General features: G+C 43.2%; 1 protein-coding gene across 1 annotated transcript in view; it reads left to right on the top strand.

Moving 5' to 3' along the window:
* Window positions 1-18,161, top strand: part of LOC145356666 (E3 ubiquitin-protein ligase rnf213-alpha-like) — a 164,179-nt gene that overhangs the window by 132,558 nt on the left and 13,460 nt on the right. Inside the window, exons 57-64 of the mRNA XM_080209532.1 lie at window positions 1,611-1,645; window positions 4,071-4,168; window positions 5,629-5,785; window positions 8,416-8,581; window positions 9,779-9,876; window positions 13,425-13,670; window positions 17,380-17,512; window positions 17,802-17,891. Of these exons, the coding sequence (XP_080065658.1) occupies window positions 1,611-1,645; window positions 4,071-4,168; window positions 5,629-5,785; window positions 8,416-8,581; window positions 9,779-9,876; window positions 13,425-13,670; window positions 17,380-17,512; window positions 17,802-17,891 (1,023 nt within the window). The remainder of the gene's footprint in view (window positions 1-1,610; window positions 1,646-4,070; window positions 4,169-5,628; window positions 5,786-8,415; window positions 8,582-9,778; window positions 9,877-13,424; window positions 13,671-17,379; window positions 17,513-17,801; window positions 17,892-18,161) is intronic.

Here is an 18,161-nt window from a genome sequence, read left to right as displayed (position 1 = left end):
TCCCACTAATTTTGTGTCATCCTCTGCCCCTGACACATTTCCATCAAGTCTTCCAAATCCTTATCTCAAGTTTGGTTTCTGTATTTTGCATGTTCCCTCCATGTCTGCGTGGGTTTTCTCCGGATGCTCCGGTTTCCTCCCACAGACCAAAAGGCGTGCTGGTTAGGTGCATTGGCCATGATGAATTCTCTCCCAGGGTACCCAAACAGGCGCCGGAGTGTGGCAACTATGGGAATTTTCACAGTAACTTCATTGTAGTGTTAATGTAAGCTTACTTGTGGCACTAATAAATAAATTTCAATAATCTCAGAAGAAAAACATGAGTTCTGGGGCAAAAGTCTCTTATGAAGACAGGCATCCCAATATGCGATTTATACTTTTACATGAAGGGTGGCAACTATTAAAAAGAAGAATATGTAGTTGTATTTTCAATTCAGGGTGAATATTCCAAAGCTTTATTATACCAGATCTAAAATATAATGCCAGAACATATTAACACCGTAATCAAATGGTGGAAGAGTGAAAAATAATTACAAATGAGCCATAATGTCCAGATTTAACCCTCAGCAGTGTGGGAATGCAGGGATTGGACTAATGGCATTACAGCTTCTAGTGCTACATAGAATCCCTATCTTAGCTCTTTCCTAATATCTGGGTGCCTGTCAGAAGTGACACTGACAAATGAATGTTGTAAGCAGCAGACTATTTTGGGCAGCAAAGTGGTTAGCACTGCTGCCTCACAGTTCCAGGGACCTGGGTTCGATTCTAGCTTGGGTCACTGTCTGTGTGGAGTTTGCATGTTCTCCCTGTGTCTGTGTGGGTTTCCCCTGGGTGCTCCAGTTTCCTCCCACAGTCCAAAGATGTGCAGTTAGGTACATTAGCCATGCTAAATTGCCCCTTAGTGTCTCAGGATGTGTACGTTAGAGGGATTAGCCGGGTAAATATGCGGGATTAGGGGGATAGGGTTTGGGATGGGATTGTCGTCAGTGCAGACTCGATGGGATGAATGACCTCCTTCTGCACTGTATATTCTATATTCCATATTATGACAAACCAGTGACATTGAAGGTGTGGCTGGCAAAAATGTTGCAAGAGCTTTTCTTTCCACAAAGAATGTAAGGTTAAGGTTGAGTACATATCATATCAGAGATTTGTTATGGTGGAAAACACTGCCTTTTAAAACTTTATTTTTAGAATTCTTACATAACTTCCCACAAGACAGTTTAAAGTTTATTTATTGGTGTCACAAGAAGGCTTACCTTAACACTGCAGTGAAGTTACTGTGAAAATCCCCTAGCCACCACACTCCGGCGCCTGTCCAGGTACTCTGAGGGAGAATTTACCATGGTCATTGCACCTAACCAGCGTGTCTTTCGGACTGTCGAAGGAAACCGGAGCACCCGGAGGAAAACCACACAGACACAGGGAGAATGTGCAGACTCTGCACAGACAGTAACCCAAGGCATGAATTGCACCCAGGTCTCTGGTGCTGTGAGGCAGCAGTGCTAACTACTGTGCCGCCCTTAGGTAAACTGGTTTGATATACAGATGGAATTTTTCTTCCTTTGGTTCTGCTCTCTTAACAATAAATTTTCTATATTTCAATGCAGGTTGCAGGTGTGGTGAAGCTATTCCAGTTGGTGAGGTAAGAATCCAGATTATTTGAGTTCAAATATTTATATAGGATTTCAATATACTTGTTAATTGAAAATAAATCTGACGCTGCCTTTACAATTTTCATCCCATCAGTACTAAGGGGTTAAATCATCAGTCATTACTCAGAATCCCCTACAGCATGGAAGGAGGCTATTTGGCCCATCAAATCTGTCCCCTTACTCTCCAAAAGATCATCTCATCTATTCTACAATGCAATTAACCATTAACTAAATAGCAGAGACTCAAGACTGTTCATCCTTGGATACTCCTTTTCCCTCATGTAATCCACAAGCAACATCTCCCCCTCTCCCCCGCACTCCCACCCCTCCCTGTCACAGAAACTGAAATAAAATGGATTAAACTTGCTCCGGGGGTGGGGTGAACATGTTGGAGAAGAGCAGGGGAATTAATCTCTCATCAGGATAAATGCAAGAATATCAAATTTCAAATGATCACAACAATTTACAAGGAGAAAAGGGTGTCGCAATCAGAGTTATATCCTGACCGATATTTATCCCTCAAATTTAACATCATGAAAACAAATTAACTGATCATTAGCACATTGCTGTTTGTGGGAGTTTGTCGGGTGCATAAAAGCATTTCCCACTTTCCTGCACTTCACAGCACTATTGGCACAGCGCTATCAGAAGTGACATTGACAAATGAATGCTGCAAGCAGCAGACTATTTTGGGCCACAGAGTGGTTAGCACTGCTGCCTCACAGCTCCAAGGACCTGGGTTCGATTCCAGCTTGGGTCACTGGCTGTGTGGAGTTTGCATGTTCTCCCCGTGTCTGCATGGGTTTCCTCTGGGTGCTCCAGTTTCCTCCCACAGTCCAAAGATGTGCAGTTAGGTGCATTAGCCATGCTAAATTGCCCCTTAAATTGCTCTGAGATATCTGATGGTCAAGAATAGCACTATAAATGCAAGTCTTTCTCTTCGTTCTCTGATCCATTGCCTATTCCATTTATATAATTCTACATTTGGCATCACACACTGATCTAGCTGAGTCCAACATAAGCCCCATGGACTGTATCTGATCTTTTCCCTGAGCAGTGTCCTGAATGGTGACCTTAGTGACCAGGCTTTTTGAGCAACAGGGGTTCCTTAAATGATGTTGTGGCCCTACAAGGTTAAATCCTGCAATCCACCCCAGACCAGATGGCCGTATGCCTTGGATTGTACCATTTAGCAAACTAGCTGTTCTGGTGGCCATGAAGGACAGAGGGCCTCATTAATGGATCTCCCCATGGGTTTTGTGGAATAGGAGTTTCCCTATTGAGCAATTGGCAGCTTGCCCAATGAGAGATGAGTGGCAGGAGTTTAAAACCCACGTTCACAGCCTGGACCGTGGGTATTATCGGTCAGAGCACTGACTTGAGTTGCTGTAAGCCAAGGACAGGGACTTTTTCTATCTCTGAATAATGCACCAGTGTACTGGAGGACTGGCCTTGGCAAGGTTATTACATCAGCAATGAAAGCGAATAAGTATTTTTTTTTCCATATTCCTATCACTAGGCAAAAAACCATGTTCCTTCCCTGCTAAATAAGAATGCCTTCCTTCAGTAAACTGGAACCCTAAGAACAGAGAAGATTGGGCCCAATACATAGTGCACATGCACTACTTCCTGCAGGCAAACAATACTGAGGGAAATGAAAAACAGGAAGTAATCTCATTCACAGCACATGGGGTGTCTATATTCCGTCAAATAAAAAGCCTGACTTACCCAGGCACCCCTGATTTGAAGACTTCCAATGGACTTTCAGATTTGGTTAAAACCCACTGTGAACCAACGTGTTCTGTCAGATTCCAGGGCCAGGATTCTCCCAAAACGAAACTAGGTGCCTGAAGAGGGGGAAAACAGGAGTAATTCCCACCCATTTTTTTGGCGTACCTGCTGGAATGAATCTCTGACACTCTACGCAGTACACAGTTCCATAGAGTGATTCACGCTGGTATTCCCACCTGAGAGGCCAGCAGCATAGTGCTGTGTGGGCTATTGCGCATGTGCAGATCTGTCAGTTTGCAGTTTACACTGACCAAAAAACTGGGTGAGAAGTCTTTGACTCTATTACTTGAATCCAAAAGTCATTTGCCCATTGAAGCATTTTCAGGTCATTCTGTTTCCTTTCCCATGTGTGTCTACTTTCTTCCTTTGTTCTTTTATTCTTCTTTAATCTCATTCTTTTATTGCTAATTAGGAGCAATTTCTCCCAGTGTCGCCAAGGCTCCTGCAACAAAAACTTTCACTTGACACAGGTAGTGCCTGATCTTCTGAATATTTCCTCTACTATCTGTTTCTGTTTGGGATGTCTCCTTCTTGTCAATGAACCAATCAGTGATGCAGCTTCACCGTTCCTGGCAGGGAGAGAAGTCAAACTGAATATTGATCAGATATTTGTTTTATTGACAGTGTGGAAAACCAGTGCAGATGGCTCGTTGCCCTAATTGTGGTCAATTTATTGGTGGACAAGGTCACAATCCTATTGCTGGATTTACCCCTTTAGAACAGTATGTACACATCTCTTACCTGATTTTAGCAGTCTTTGTTTATAAGTTGCAATCTTGCATTATACATGGTGGTTGGGATGAAGCATTGGTTTGAGTAGTGCCATGACAAAATACATCGCGAATACCAATCGAACCTGGTCCCCATTCCAACCTTTCCTCCTGGCAGTGATGGGAAATGGCAAGGGAGGCTGAGGGAATGATGTTGTCCATTCTCACTAATGATCTAGCCTTGTCATTTTTTAAAATTTTATTTATTAGTGTCACAAGTAGGCTTGCATTAACACTTCAATGAAGTTATTGTGAAAATCCCCCCCATTGCCACACTCCAGCGCCTGTTTGGGTACATTGAGGGAGAACCTAGCATGGCCAATGCACCCTAACCAGCACGTCATTCAGGCTTGAGAGAGGAAACAGGAGCACCCGGAGGAAACCCACACCGACACAGGGAGAATATGCAGACTCTGCACAAACAGTAACTCAAGCTGGGGATCAAACCAGGTCCCTGGTGCTGTGAGGCAGCAGTGCTAACCACTGTGCCGCCCTACATTGCAGATACTGGGAATAGTGGAAAGGTAGCCTGATACCTTACATCTCTCCAGTTTTATATTTTGAGGAAAGAAAAAGATGGTGAATTCGCTGCTGAATAAGACACAGCCAGAAGGCCTGGCTGACTATTAAAAGTGGCAGTGCAATGCCAGCAGTTTTGAATGAAACCTAAACTGAATATAAAAGTAGGGAGGTCTTGCTGCAGCTGTATAGGGCACTGGTGAGGCTGCAGCTGGAGTACTGTGTGCAGTTTTGGTCGCCGCACTTACGCAAGGATATTTTGGCCTTGGAGGGAGTGCAGAGGAGGTTTACTAGGCTGATACTGGAGTTGAGGGGGTTGAACTATGAGGAGAGACTGAATAATCTAGGCTTGTACTCGTTAGAGTTTAGAAGAATGAGGGGAGATCTCATTGAGACATATAAGATGATGAATGGGATGGATAGGATAGAGGTGGAGAGGCTCTTCCCGCTCAGAAAGGACAGTAGGACTAGAGGGCACAGCCTCAAGATAAAGGGGGGGCAGTTTAGAACGGAGTTGAGGAGGAACTTCTTCACTCAAAGGGTGGTGAATCTCTGGAATTCTCTGCCCGTTGAAGTGGTGGAGGCTGCCTCGCTAAATATTTTTAAGACACGGGTTAATAGGTTTTTGATAGGCAAGGGGATTAAGGGTTATGGGGAGAGGGCGGGAATGTGGAACTGAGACACGACAGATCAGCCATGATCTTATTGAATGGCGGGGCAGGCTCGAAGGGCTAGATGGCCTACTCCTGCTCCTATTTCTTATGTTCTTATGTTCTGACCCCAGATGGCAGGTCAAAGTCTGGAAGTTGATAAATTCAATTGAAGTCACTTCCTTGCAGCAGAGCAGAGCTTGAGGAATCTCATGGCTCATCTAGTCTATGGGTCTTTTCTAGTCATGCAGATCAAACTCAGACTGGTCATGTCCTGGGACCTGCCTCAAGGAGACAGCACGTTGTAGCACCTGATCGACAGATGAGTCCCGTTGCTTTCTTGTTACTACGAGCGCTGACACATGTGTCGATGATGCTTGGGACAGTTGGCCATCATCAAGTAAGTGGCTAATTCTTAAATTATTTTGTGGTTGAATGTTTTACTGTGCAATAATAGCATTTCAATATCAAAAAGAAAGAAAGGCTTGCAGTTACAATGGATAATTGGTAACACGCAGCATGGGTTCATCAAGGGAAGGTCATGTTTGACTAATTTGGTGGAATTATTTGAGAACATTACATGTGCAGTGGACAATGGGGAACCTGTGGATGTGGTGTGTCTGGATTTTTAGAAGGCATTTGACAAGGTGCCTCATCAAAGACTGCTGCATAAGATAAAGGTGCACGATGTTATGGGTAGTGTATTAGCATGGATAGAGGATTGGTTAACTAACAGAAAGCAAAGAGTGGGGATAAATGGGTGTTTTTCTGATTGGTTTTCCAGTGATTAGTGGTGTGCCTCAGGGATCAATGTTGGGACCGCAAGTGTTTACGATTTACTTAGATGATTTGGAATTGGGGACCAAGTGTATTGTGTCAAAATTCGCAATGACACTAAGATGAGTGGCAGAACAAAATGTGCAGAGGACGCTGAAAGTCTACAAAGGGATGTAGATAGTCTTAAGTGAGTGGGCGAGGATCTGGCAGATAGAGTACAATGTTAGTAAATGTGAGGTCATCCATTTTGACGGGAATAACAGCAAAATGGACGATTATTTAAATGATAAAAAAAATTGCAGCATGCTGCTGTGCAGAGGGACCTGTGTGTCGTTGTGCAGGAATCACAAGGATTTGGTTTGCAGGTGCAGCAGGTAATTAAGAAACGCAAATGAAATTTTGTCCTTTGTTGCTAGAGGGATGGAGTTTAAGAACAGCAAGGTTATGTTGCAGCTGTATAAGGTGCTGGTGAGGCCACACCTGGAATACTGTGTACAGTTTTGGCCTCCTTAGTTGAGAAAGGGTATACTGGCACTAGAGGGGGTGCAGAGGAGATTCACTAGGTTGATTCTGGAGTTGAGAGGGTTGGATTATGAGGACAGACTGAGTAGACTGGGGCTATACTCATTGGAATTCAAAAGAAAGAGGGGAGATCTTATAGAAACATATAAGATTATGAAGGGAGTGGATAAGACAGAAGCAGGGAAGTTGTTTCCACTGGTGGGTGAAACTAGAACTGGGGGCATAGCCTCAAAATAAAGGGAAGCAGATTTAGTACTGAGTTGGGAACAACTTCTTTACACAAAGGGTTGTGAATCTGTGGAATTCCCTGCCCAGTGAAGCAGTTGAGGCTACCTCATTGAATGTTTTTAAGGCAAGGATAGATACATTTTTGAACAGTAAAGGAATTAAGGGTTATGGTGAGCGAGCGGATAAGTGGAGCTGAGTCCACAAAAAGATCAGCCATGATCTTATTGAATGGCAGAGCAGGCTCCAGGGGCCAGATGGCCTACTCCTGCACCTAGTTCTAATGTTCTTAAGTTCTTATGAGACATTTTAAAACCACAAAGCTGTGCACTTGCTGTCAGTATTTTCATAACAAAGTTCTACATACACATTTATTGTGGAAACTGCCCCAAATTTGTCTCTCTGTAATTACACCATCCCCCCCACTAGAGATGCTGTTGTGCCATCTCTGATAGGAAGGTGGAATTAGTCTGACTAGTTTGCAGCAAATACCCATTAGCCCCACTGCTGTACCCCAGCTTCAGATAATAACGGCCCCTGATCTTAACCCACTGTGTGCCACATCATATGAGATCAACTAGTATTCATAAATTCTTCATTCTCTTATTTTAAAATAAATGCCTAGTCCCAAAATTAAAATGGCAAACAAGGGAATTTCTCAGGAGCGTGAGACATTATTATCACATGGAATAATTTCCACTCTGTAGCCATTTTAAATAGGTAATTGAGATTGGCCTGCTTGGATTTGAACTCCCTGATCAAGGGCTCCTGAGCCTGGCAAGGCGCGCCATCAATAGGTCCAGGCAGCAGGCGATCGACGGGGTCGTCCATCCTGACTGTCTGCCTCTCCACCGCAGGTGTCCCTAGAGATGCAGTGTCCACGGGCACGGTTAACGCCTTCCGTGCCCAGGGGCTGGGGTGTATTCTCAACCCCGATTAATCACATTTTAGTTTGATGTTTTAAGTTTCCTTTCGACTTTGTTTTTTGTTCAGGCTGCTCCCACTCCTTTTGGGGAGCTGCCCCTTTTAATTTGTCCCAAAGTTAATCTGATTTTATCTACTTTGTTGGTACCTAAAAAGAACTCCCTGACTAAGGACCAAATTAGTGATCTAAGGAAGCGCCATGCCCTATATTTAAACAGGAGTGTCCGTTCCTCTGGCACACAGATGTGGACTGCATCCTGAGAGCACTGTATAGTGTTGTTGGATCTTATAAATAAAGGAATTTAGGTGAAGGGATTTCTGCCTCTGAGGACTTATTGCACAGTCTGTCATATTTAATTTGTCATCTACAGTAAATTCAGACAGGTGCAGCCACAGTAAGTGTGCACAGGAGGGTAATAATTGCCAGTTAAGACTTATTAGCATGGTGGAGATTTTAAATCCAGTGCTATTCGACGATGTGACTGATGTGATTAAGTTGAACAGGTGAAGTTGCTCGTGTTGTGACTAAATTTCACATGAAGTTGAAACTACCAAAATTATGTCTATTCATTTCTTATGCAGATCATTGGAGAAATGATTAATCCACGGGTACCAAATGTGGCAGAGTTCCTGTGGCAGCATCTTGAAATGGATCTGGATCAGCTTGGAAAGTCACTGGGGAAAAACATTGATGAAACAGCCACCTGCATCCATCTAGTTATTGATGGCCTTCTGAATCAGCCTCCAGGTACTGATAGGGTAGTCTTTTGCAGTACTTTGAACTGTTTATTCACATCACCAGCAAGTGCTGGAGATGTGTAACGAGCCCTCAAAACTATATTGACTTGTCCTGTCTCTATAGCCTTTTCAATTGCTCTATATACAAGGTGTGATTATTTGCCTTTGTTAAATCACCAATATTCGGTTTATTTTCTCACGAGTGATTGTCAAAGATTTGAATCAGTTTGATGAAATATAGTGTGGAAATGGGAGCAGGTGAGATGCAGCCATGCTAAGCCCCAGTGAGAGTTGCCTAGTCACAGGATGTATCCACAATACACAGGCCTTTGCTGGGAGGAGGCGGGTGTATGGACCTGGGGTTCTGAAGCAGAAGAAGCCACTCTGATGGGAATCATTGGACCAAGACTGGAGTCGCATACACCTCACCTTCCAAATTTGGAACAGGTCATCAATAGCCCTGGGGGTGCAGCACAACATTGGGGAGGCGCATCTTTGGTCATAGAAGCATAGAAACTAAAAGCAGGATAGGCCATTCGGTCCTTCGGGCATGCTCCGCCATTCATCTTAATCATGGCAGATCATCAAATTCTATATCCTGATTCCCCCTTCCTCCTATATCCCTTGATCCCTTTAGCCCCAAGAGCTATGAAGGATGGTCACCTTCATCCCTTCCAACACAGGTACCCAAATAAAAGACAGACAGAAGTTCTGCTCCACAATAGATCTCATGGAAGCTTCCAGAAACCTAGTGTAACCACAGAGAAATATCAAGCCCAAGGTACTCATATCTGGAGATTTGTCGCATTATATTGCTTGAATCTGATTGAAGTAGCTTGATGTGTACACATTACATGTGGAAAAATGTTATTTTGTTTACACAGCTTGTGTGCAGCTCAGAACCTATCCAAAATTTGCACAGGCTGGCACCGTGCACCTTCAGGAATATTCATACCAATTTTAATTCAGCCTCTCAATTGTACATTGCGTGCAGCTTGCAAGTCTGCAGTTTAATTTATCTACATGTACATTTCCATAATAACAACTTAAAAATGAACTTCTATTTTCCAGTAAAAGGCCAATTGTTCCTCACGAGTCTTCAAAAAAAAAATCCCTAGACAGGGCAAGTTTATTGGTCCACAGCAAATTCAAATACAGCTTGAACTTTGTACTGAATTATAATCTTTCTGTGACATTGTTTGCCCAGAATGTCGAGCAAGGTGGGATGAGCATCTGGCATCAAAGCAAGCTAGAAATGCCTGGGAGAGCCATTTCATCAAAGTTGTTATTTCTCCATTGCTAAAGGTCAGTTGGATTAATGTATGAAATTTCCTTGTTGAATGCTTAGGTGTGGTCAGTGTGCTCATCATTACAACACTGTTCTCATCATTTCGACTTCCGAGAACCAACTTCAGTGTCTCAAGTGTAGCTAGCAGTACCAGTTTTTTAGGGCGTTCTTCATAATGCAGAGAGGCAAGAGACAGAGCTTTAAGACCAGCATGAATAGGATGGCAAGGAGCATGGGAAAAGTGGAAACACGGCAAGGTTAGGATGAAGGCATGGTTACAAGGGAACTATATGAGGAGGTTTTTGAATGTAGAGCAATCTATTGCAAAATTAGCTTCAGCTAGTTGTATCTTTAAAGGAATGACTTTGTCTGTAACCCTTCTGCCTTGATCCAGTGAGCTAGAGGGTGCAAGTCCCACTGCAGACTCAGGACCACATACTCGAGGTGGCTACTTCACTTCAGCACTTGTGGAGGTTTTTCCTTTTTGATAATATATTAAACTGAGACTGTATCTGCGCCCTGGAATGACATAACAGATTGCATGCAAAAGAAAATCAGAATATTATTCTTGGTCATTACTGATTCCTCAACTAACAGATGATCTATCATATATGGCATTGGTGTCTGTGGGACCATTCTGCATGCAAATTGGTTGCTACATTTGCCTTTAATACAGCAATGTCTGCACTTCAGAAAATTACCTCATTGGCAATGCCATGCTTTGGGATACCCTGAGGATGTGAAGGGCACTATGTAAATGCAAATTTGTTTCTTTGAAATGAAATGGCCAGAACACAAGACTAGCCAGATTCATCCAGATATTTGTGTGTTGCTCTATTTTGGGTAGTAATGTCAGCTGGAACTAATTAGGCCAAAGATTGCTTGGAAAGCTCCCTCATCAAGATGTAATACTAACAAACTTAGAAATTAATTGATGTCAACTTTCATCTTCATGGCCTGGATGATGAACTGGAAGCCTGCCTTTTATAGAAACTATCTGGTCTTAATTTAATTCATTTATATTATTTGTCATTCAAGTGGTAAATGTAAATATTATCATCTTTGTCTCTGATATTTGAATAAGTAGAAGAGTTACTATTTCAACATTAATATCTGTGATATAATTGCCTTGTCCATGGCTTAAATCACAACCTGACTATTTCACCTAAGTCCTTAATTAACAACTGACATCTATGTGGTTGCCCAAGCATTATGCCATTCTCATTCAAAGTTAAATTGTGACCTCGACGGCTCTTTTATCCAGTAGCTGTGTCATATAAGAAACTTTGTTGGAAGTACAAATTCTGGAGAAGGGCATTAACGTCTTCGTGACTTACTCTGTTTTGATTATAATTTTTAACTTTTTGCTGCTTCTGTATATGACGTGAATGGTAGATAAATCTAAATGCTATTTTTAGCCTGACAGTGTGATATTCATCACTTTGTGGAAAAGGCAAGAAAGACAATCCGAGTGATTTCCACTGCATTGCACATCATGGTTAAGGGTGATTCTTCATCCTGGAAATGTAGTTCCAGATATTGAAGCTTTGACGAAGGAGAATCATCAGTTTGTAGGAGATGTACACTGGGATTCTTCAGGGGGGTTGTGGGGTGGTGTTGGTGTGGTGGTGGTGTGTGCTTGCCCCAGCCGGAATTCCCAATAGTCTGTTGAATTGTGTGAGAGGGTTGCATCAGGATTCCTGCTGGGCATCATTCCCATTCCCATTCCCAATCTCCCAGCACACTGCACCCACAAAAATCAGGTTCTCCAGCAGTGCGGATGAGATCTTGATGTCAGCTGTTTAAACTAGATCTACAAAGTTAACATTAGGCTGGAAATCCAATTGAACCACTCCTCAGATGCTCCCATTCCACCACAACCCCCCACCCCCATGAACACAAGTCCTGCGGGTGCCAAACTGTACAGGTCTTGACAAGTTTGGACCTGGCACCATGGACTGCAACGGTGGGAGGTGGCGGTGGGGGGCAGGGGGGTGGTGCAAGGAGGTAAGCCTCCAAATGTGCCCATGGGCCCCTCTGCTGTGGCCAAGTCCATATTACCCTGGAAAACATGGTGGTCCCTCATGGGATGGTGATTTCAGACATCATTCTAGTAAACATCTTCATTACTGGCTGTGTTCTGTAAAACCTTTGAAGTGGCCTGGTCACATTAAAATCCATGGCCCTTGAACACTTGAAAGCCTTCAAAATCACATCACCACTCCATTCTACAGAAAGAATTGCCTTTTCTTTCTCTCAGAAGCTCTAGAGCAGATCAAACAGTTCATTATTGATACAATCAGTTCACTCTTCAGGAAGCCTCAAGTGCCTCCTCTTCTCACTCCGGCTGTTCAGCCTGGCCCCATTTTTTTAAGTTCTGTAGTTTCTTTTCAGGTCTCTGGCCATGCTGAGAAGCCTAAATGCTTTGAAGTGCTTTGTTTACATTCAAATTCATGCTCCAGCAGCTTTAACTAGCTTCCTGATTGACAGTTCTGGGTTATTTCATAGCAGGCAGTTTTTGTTCCCCTTCATGGTTGATTATATCTGAGGTGTTTCCTCTTTTCTAACCACAGTTTGTTTTTTTAAACTATTTTCACTTTCATCTCAAGTGCATATTCAAGTCAGTAGTTACTAGTTCAAACTGCAGTTTCTTTAAAATAGGCTTGTTTCTTGTTCTGAAGACCATGGTTGATTTTTTTTCACATAGCAGATTTTCTTCAACCTCTCAGGCTGGAATAGCACGCCTGCATTGGAGGTAGCTTTCAGCAATAGACAAGGCTGGCACAGCACCCCTGTCATTCTGTTAGTGACACCCTGGCAGGGGCATCACACTGCCAGGGTGTCACTGTGATACTGTCATTGCCAGGTTGGCACTGCCAAGGGACAGTGCCTGAAGGTTCGGGGCCTGAAGGCAGCCTGCATGATAGGCATGGCCTTTGTTGACCCAATTTCGGATGGTCTCCTCTGTGGGGGTGGTGGGTGTCAAATCACCCTCATGCATGTGTGGTGAAGGGTTGGGGCGAGGAGGTGGGGGTGACCCTTGCATTTAGTGGTGGGAAGGGGGAGGTTACTCCTCAGTGATGAAGGGTTAGGGTGTTCCTTTGATCTGTGGGGTGGAGGGTTGTCATTTCAATGGGAGGAGTGAGGGGTACCTGGCTTTGCTGTTTGAGATCATGGCTCCCTTTAAAAATGGCACCCCAATCTCTGTGAAGCCGGATTGGTTGGCATGTTTCCCTTTGGGGTATTTTTCTCAACAAGAGGAGGTTGAATCCCACCTGGCAGACACTCCAGTTTTCCCCGCTGGCAGCAGCAATTGGTTTTCATGCCCCAGAATTACGGTCATAGTCTGCTACCAGTACAACATCTTTATTCCATATTATGTGTTGTTAAAAATTGAATTTTGAGTTTAGATGGAAACTTCTCACCAAACAGTATGTAGTTATTACCCCCCTCCAACCCCACCCACCCCTCAACGACAGAACGATTAAACTGTGACTTGCTGGTGAACCTTTAGGTTATGGAGCCGTTAAACAAGGAAGCTCACCTCTCTTTTTGTAATCCACAGAATCTTGATGAGAGGTTGTCAGATGTAGGCAAGCAGATGAGTTCTGATGACAGAATTGGTGGGAGTCCCGTTGTGAAAATGCTGTTTGGAGATCCATCGGATTTGCTGAGCTCTCCTCATGATGTCTTGGACTGTTCCTCTGCCTGGAAGTGTCACCGTCGAATATGTGTAGAGAACTTTACACACATGGTAGAGCAAAAGGGTGGAAAGACTCTGACACCTATCCTGTGGCAATTTCTTCAAAAGGTACTTTCGATGTGGTTTAGGTGTCACCGTTTATCAGCAGAATGAATCTTAACATGATGTGCCCTCTATAATAGAGTTCTGTTCACAAAATCATCTGAAATGTGCTCATCATGAGAATGGAGGAGCACCAGAAGATTTAAGCAGTAGAGGTTCATCTTTCTGCAGCTAAAACAGTGGGTGGCATGGTAGCACTGTGGTTAGCACTGCTATTTCACAGCACCAGGGTTCGATTCCCAGTTTGGGTCACTGTCTGTGTGGAATCTGTATGTTTTCTCTGTGTCTGTGTGGGTTTCCTCTGGGTGCTCTGCTTTCCTCCCATAGTCCAAAAGTTGTGCTGGTTAGTTGGTTTGGCCATGCTGAATTCTCCCTCAGTGTATCTGAACAGTGCCTGAGCGTGGCGACTAGGGGATTTTCACAATAATGTCACTGCAGTGTTAATGTACGCCTACTCATGACAATAGCTTTAAAAACTTTCTAGAAGGAATGCAGCAAGTCAGTGTTCACAGAGAGGCCAGCAACACATTCCTTAAGTCAAGCATTCTCTCGCAAAAGAAGAATTGTCTAATATCTAAACTAGTTCTGCCCTTGTGTAAGCTTTAAGCATATACTTTGGTATTCCCGTACCCATCCAGTTCAAATGGTTGTTCCATGTTAACATAATCTAGGCCCTTCATTATTTTAAGAACCTCAATTAAGTTGGGACTGAGTCACCACTTTTCTAAAGTATGGAGAAATTGTAGTTTTGGCCTGGGAATTAATAGTGTGGGTTCTTCTCTAAACCTTTTCCAAAGGCTCAATATTTCCCAACTTGTAAGTGAACCTTATTATAACTGAAGCTTAACCAAGGTCTTACACAAGGACAAGTTGATATGCTTTAATTTGTATTGATTTTCCTAGTGAATAGGGCTTACAACCCTATTTGCTTCAGCAATACTCCTGGCATTAGTCATGAACCTTTGGGGAAGGTGTACACTGCAACACTCAGATCTCTAACTGGCACCGTTCAGTTTGATTCAGTCCCCTGTAAGATTTATATAATTCATTTATGGGATGTGGGTGGCACTGGTTAGACCAGCATTTGTTGCCTATTCCAAATTGCTCTTGAGAAGGTGGTAGTGAGCTGCCTTCTTGAGCTGCGGCAGTCTGTGTGGTGTAGGTACACCCACAGTGCTGTTAGGGAAGGAGTTCCAGGATTTTGACCCAACGACAGTAAGAAGACTTTTCCAAATCAGGAGGGGAACCTCCAGTTGACATTGTTTGAACGTTTAACAACTTTTTCACATGCATAACAGAATATGTTTCTGAGATAAACACAATTTTCCAAACGCAGCTCCATTCCCTTCACAATCCCTAGCTGCCCATGAACTATCTGGGCACAGACTTGAGATTGAATGTGAATCTGCCTGGTTTTTATCAGTCAGCTTGCCGAAGAATCAGAACAAGAGAGGTGGTGAAATGACCTTTTTTGTAATTGGATTTCTACCTTTGTCAGATACAGGAATTCACATATTTATCAGTGTAACTGTTCTGCTTATGCAGTGACTAGAACACAGAGAATTTGATTGTGCTCATACAATCCAATAAATAGTCATATAGAAAAGTGATGAATATATACTTTTTTTATAATGTTATTCCTTTCTCGGAGTTACAAAACCTGTGTGCAGAATGAATAGGGCAAGCCCCTAAGCCATCTCCTTGTTTAAAGCCAATTCAAATTCAAATTGAATCCAATTCATGGTCCTCACAAAAAACAGTAAGAAGTCTGACAACACCAGGTTTAAGTCCAACCGATTTATTTGACAGTAAACTCACAAGCTTTTGAGGTTTACCTGTTTGTCAGGTTCACCTGTCAGGTTCAGTTTACTATCAAATAAATCGATTGGACTTAAACCTGGTGTTGTCAGACTTCTTACTGTGTTTACCCCAGTCCAGCGCCAGCATCTCCACATCCTCACAAAAGAGAGACAGAAGATCCAAGCTGACAAGAACAGGCATTACACCTGACCTCACACTTAAATCTTTGCCAAAAGGCAGAGAAAAGAACTTATAAGCGTACTGAACAATCTCAAAATCACTGAGGTGTTATTGCAATCTCAACATTCCAGTCTTCTTGTTTATTTATTGTTGTCACAAATAGGCTTACGTTAACACTGCAATGAAGTTACTATAAAATCCCCTAGTCGCCACACTCCGGTGCCTGTTCGGGTACACTGAGGGAGAATTTAGCATGGCCAATGCACCTGACCAGCATGTCTTTCAGACTGTGGGAGGAAACCAGAGCATCCAGAGGAAACCTATGCAGACACGGGGGAAATGTGCAAACTCTGCACAGTGACCCAAACTGGGAATCGAACCCAGGTCCCTGGTGCTGTGAGGCAGCAGTGCTAACCACTGTGTAACTGAAGCTTGTCGCTCCTTCCTGCCAGCTGGGCTGCTGTTTAAGCACAGGATCCTACACAGAAGGTGCTCCAGCTTGATGGGTGCAGTTTTCACTCCCAGTCTGGAACGTAGCCTAGCCAGCGGCCAGTTTGTTTGGGTGTGTTTCCAAAGAGATGTGGCTTTTTCTAATTGCTGAGCCTCATTAGCATACCTGCCAAGTTCCCAACAGGAAGAGTCTGGAAGCATTAAAACTGGGTTGCTCAGTGGCTGCACATTCAGTGGGGTAGTATTCTCTAGTACAAGGTAGTTGTAACAGAGTGCTTAAAGAGGAACATTTGGCGAATCAGATGTTCCAAAGCTTCTTTTTGGAGTCTCTAGTGCCCCAGATATAACCCTCTCTCCCCCCTCACCCTTGCACATCTTGGCGCATTAAGGAATCTGTAAAAACAAAATTACATAATTCTACTTACCTGAGTTTAATTTGACCCTGCACTCTGATCCCAACAGCTTTGGCTTAGCGAGAAAGCCACCATTGACCCTCTCCTGAAACTAGCAAGCAAATCCCAATATTGATATCAGGGACTGCTACATATTTAAGGAAGGAGCTCACTGCTTCAGAGCAGGTATAGATCAGGCTAGGATTGAATGGATAAAAGTTCTGCACTATTTCAGTTGTCCCCTGCTCAGGTTCTTCTCACCCTGTGCTCTTGTTCTCTCCTATCTTTGTTCCATGGAGCTGTAGAATCTTACAATGCAGACGGAGGCCATTTGGCCCATTGAGTCTGCACCAAATCCTCAAATTGGCACTCAATACTTCTTAGGCTTAAAAAAGGATTATTTTTCGGTGCTGAAAAACTGTAACTTTATTTAGCCCCATTTCTCCCTGAATTGTTGTCCGTACATAATTCTCACTGTGTTTTCTCTTCTGACTTCCATTATAGAATCCCCACAGTGCAGAAGGAGGCCATTCGGCCCATTGAGTCTGCACTGACCACAATCTCACCCAGGCCCTATTCCTGTAACCTCACATATTTACCCTGCTAATACCCCTGATGCTGGGGCCAATTTAGTATGGCCAATCAACCTAACCCCCACATCTTTTAAGCCTCCCTGATGTCAAATTGCGGTTGTTTAAAAAGTCACCTAAGTCGACTCATTAAAAATGGTACACTTTTTGCAATAGTGCCTCGTTTAACACTTTGCCCCAATGTTCATTTATGTAGTGTTACATAATGGCTTTGCTAACTGGCACAGAGGATCAAGTTTTGTGGCTGCTGGAAAAACTGATCATCCCACAAAATGACATACATCCTGGCTCTTTGTTTTCTAGGCCCGTTATATAAGCCTGCTTAAGAATCTACCTGATCTTCTTGGACTCCAGTATGATTTAATCAGGACATTCCAAAGTGCCTCAGAGAAGAAATCAAAGACCATTTCTCAGTTCCTGCAGCAAATGGCTTCAGGTAAAATGTTCGTTTTTGGCGTTAACAATGTTGAGCAGTGAAGAAGAATGTTTACTGTGAAGGCAGTGAGAGCGTATGACAGAAAGCTGTACCAAATTCTGGACCAAATTAGTTGTGGCCATTTATGATACATACAATGGTTGTCTCTGAGATAATGAAAAGAAGGGAAGTTAATGAGTGGCGAAGAATGTTTAAGTGTGGGGTAGTTCCCTGTAGATAGATAACACGTGGTATTGGTGGCCTGTTTATAGGCACTTGGTTTATTCGTGTATCATTTTTGTGTTTCCAGGCCAGCAGGGTCAAAGGCATAGCTTTGACAAAAGGATCAAGATTTTCTTACAGCTCTGGAATCAACTGCGTCTGTCACTGGCAAAAAACAGTGAGTGAAATCCAGCTGTTGTATCCACTTTCCACTCGATTATTCTTCCTATCGAATCCGTATTATTTAGTAACACCGTTCTGATGTGATTTCTGATCATTTTTCACATTGGTATTCTGTTTGCCAGTGCACCAGAGGCTCCAGAATTTTACACAATGTCTTCAGTCTTTCAAGTTTTCACTTAAATCTCAAAAGCGTCTCATGTATCCATGTCACAGCATGTATTATATTGCAATTTTCTGAGGTTGAATATTCTTCTGATCGCATTTT

This window comes from Carcharhinus amblyrhynchos, chromosome 21 (assembly GCF_965287045.1).
Source record: "Carcharhinus amblyrhynchos chromosome 21, sCarAmb.v2.hapA, whole genome shotgun sequence".
Taxonomy (NCBI): Eukaryota; Metazoa; Chordata; class Chondrichthyes; order Carcharhiniformes; family Carcharhinidae; genus Carcharhinus; species Carcharhinus amblyrhynchos.
This window is presented reverse-complemented; position numbering and strand designations above follow the sequence as displayed.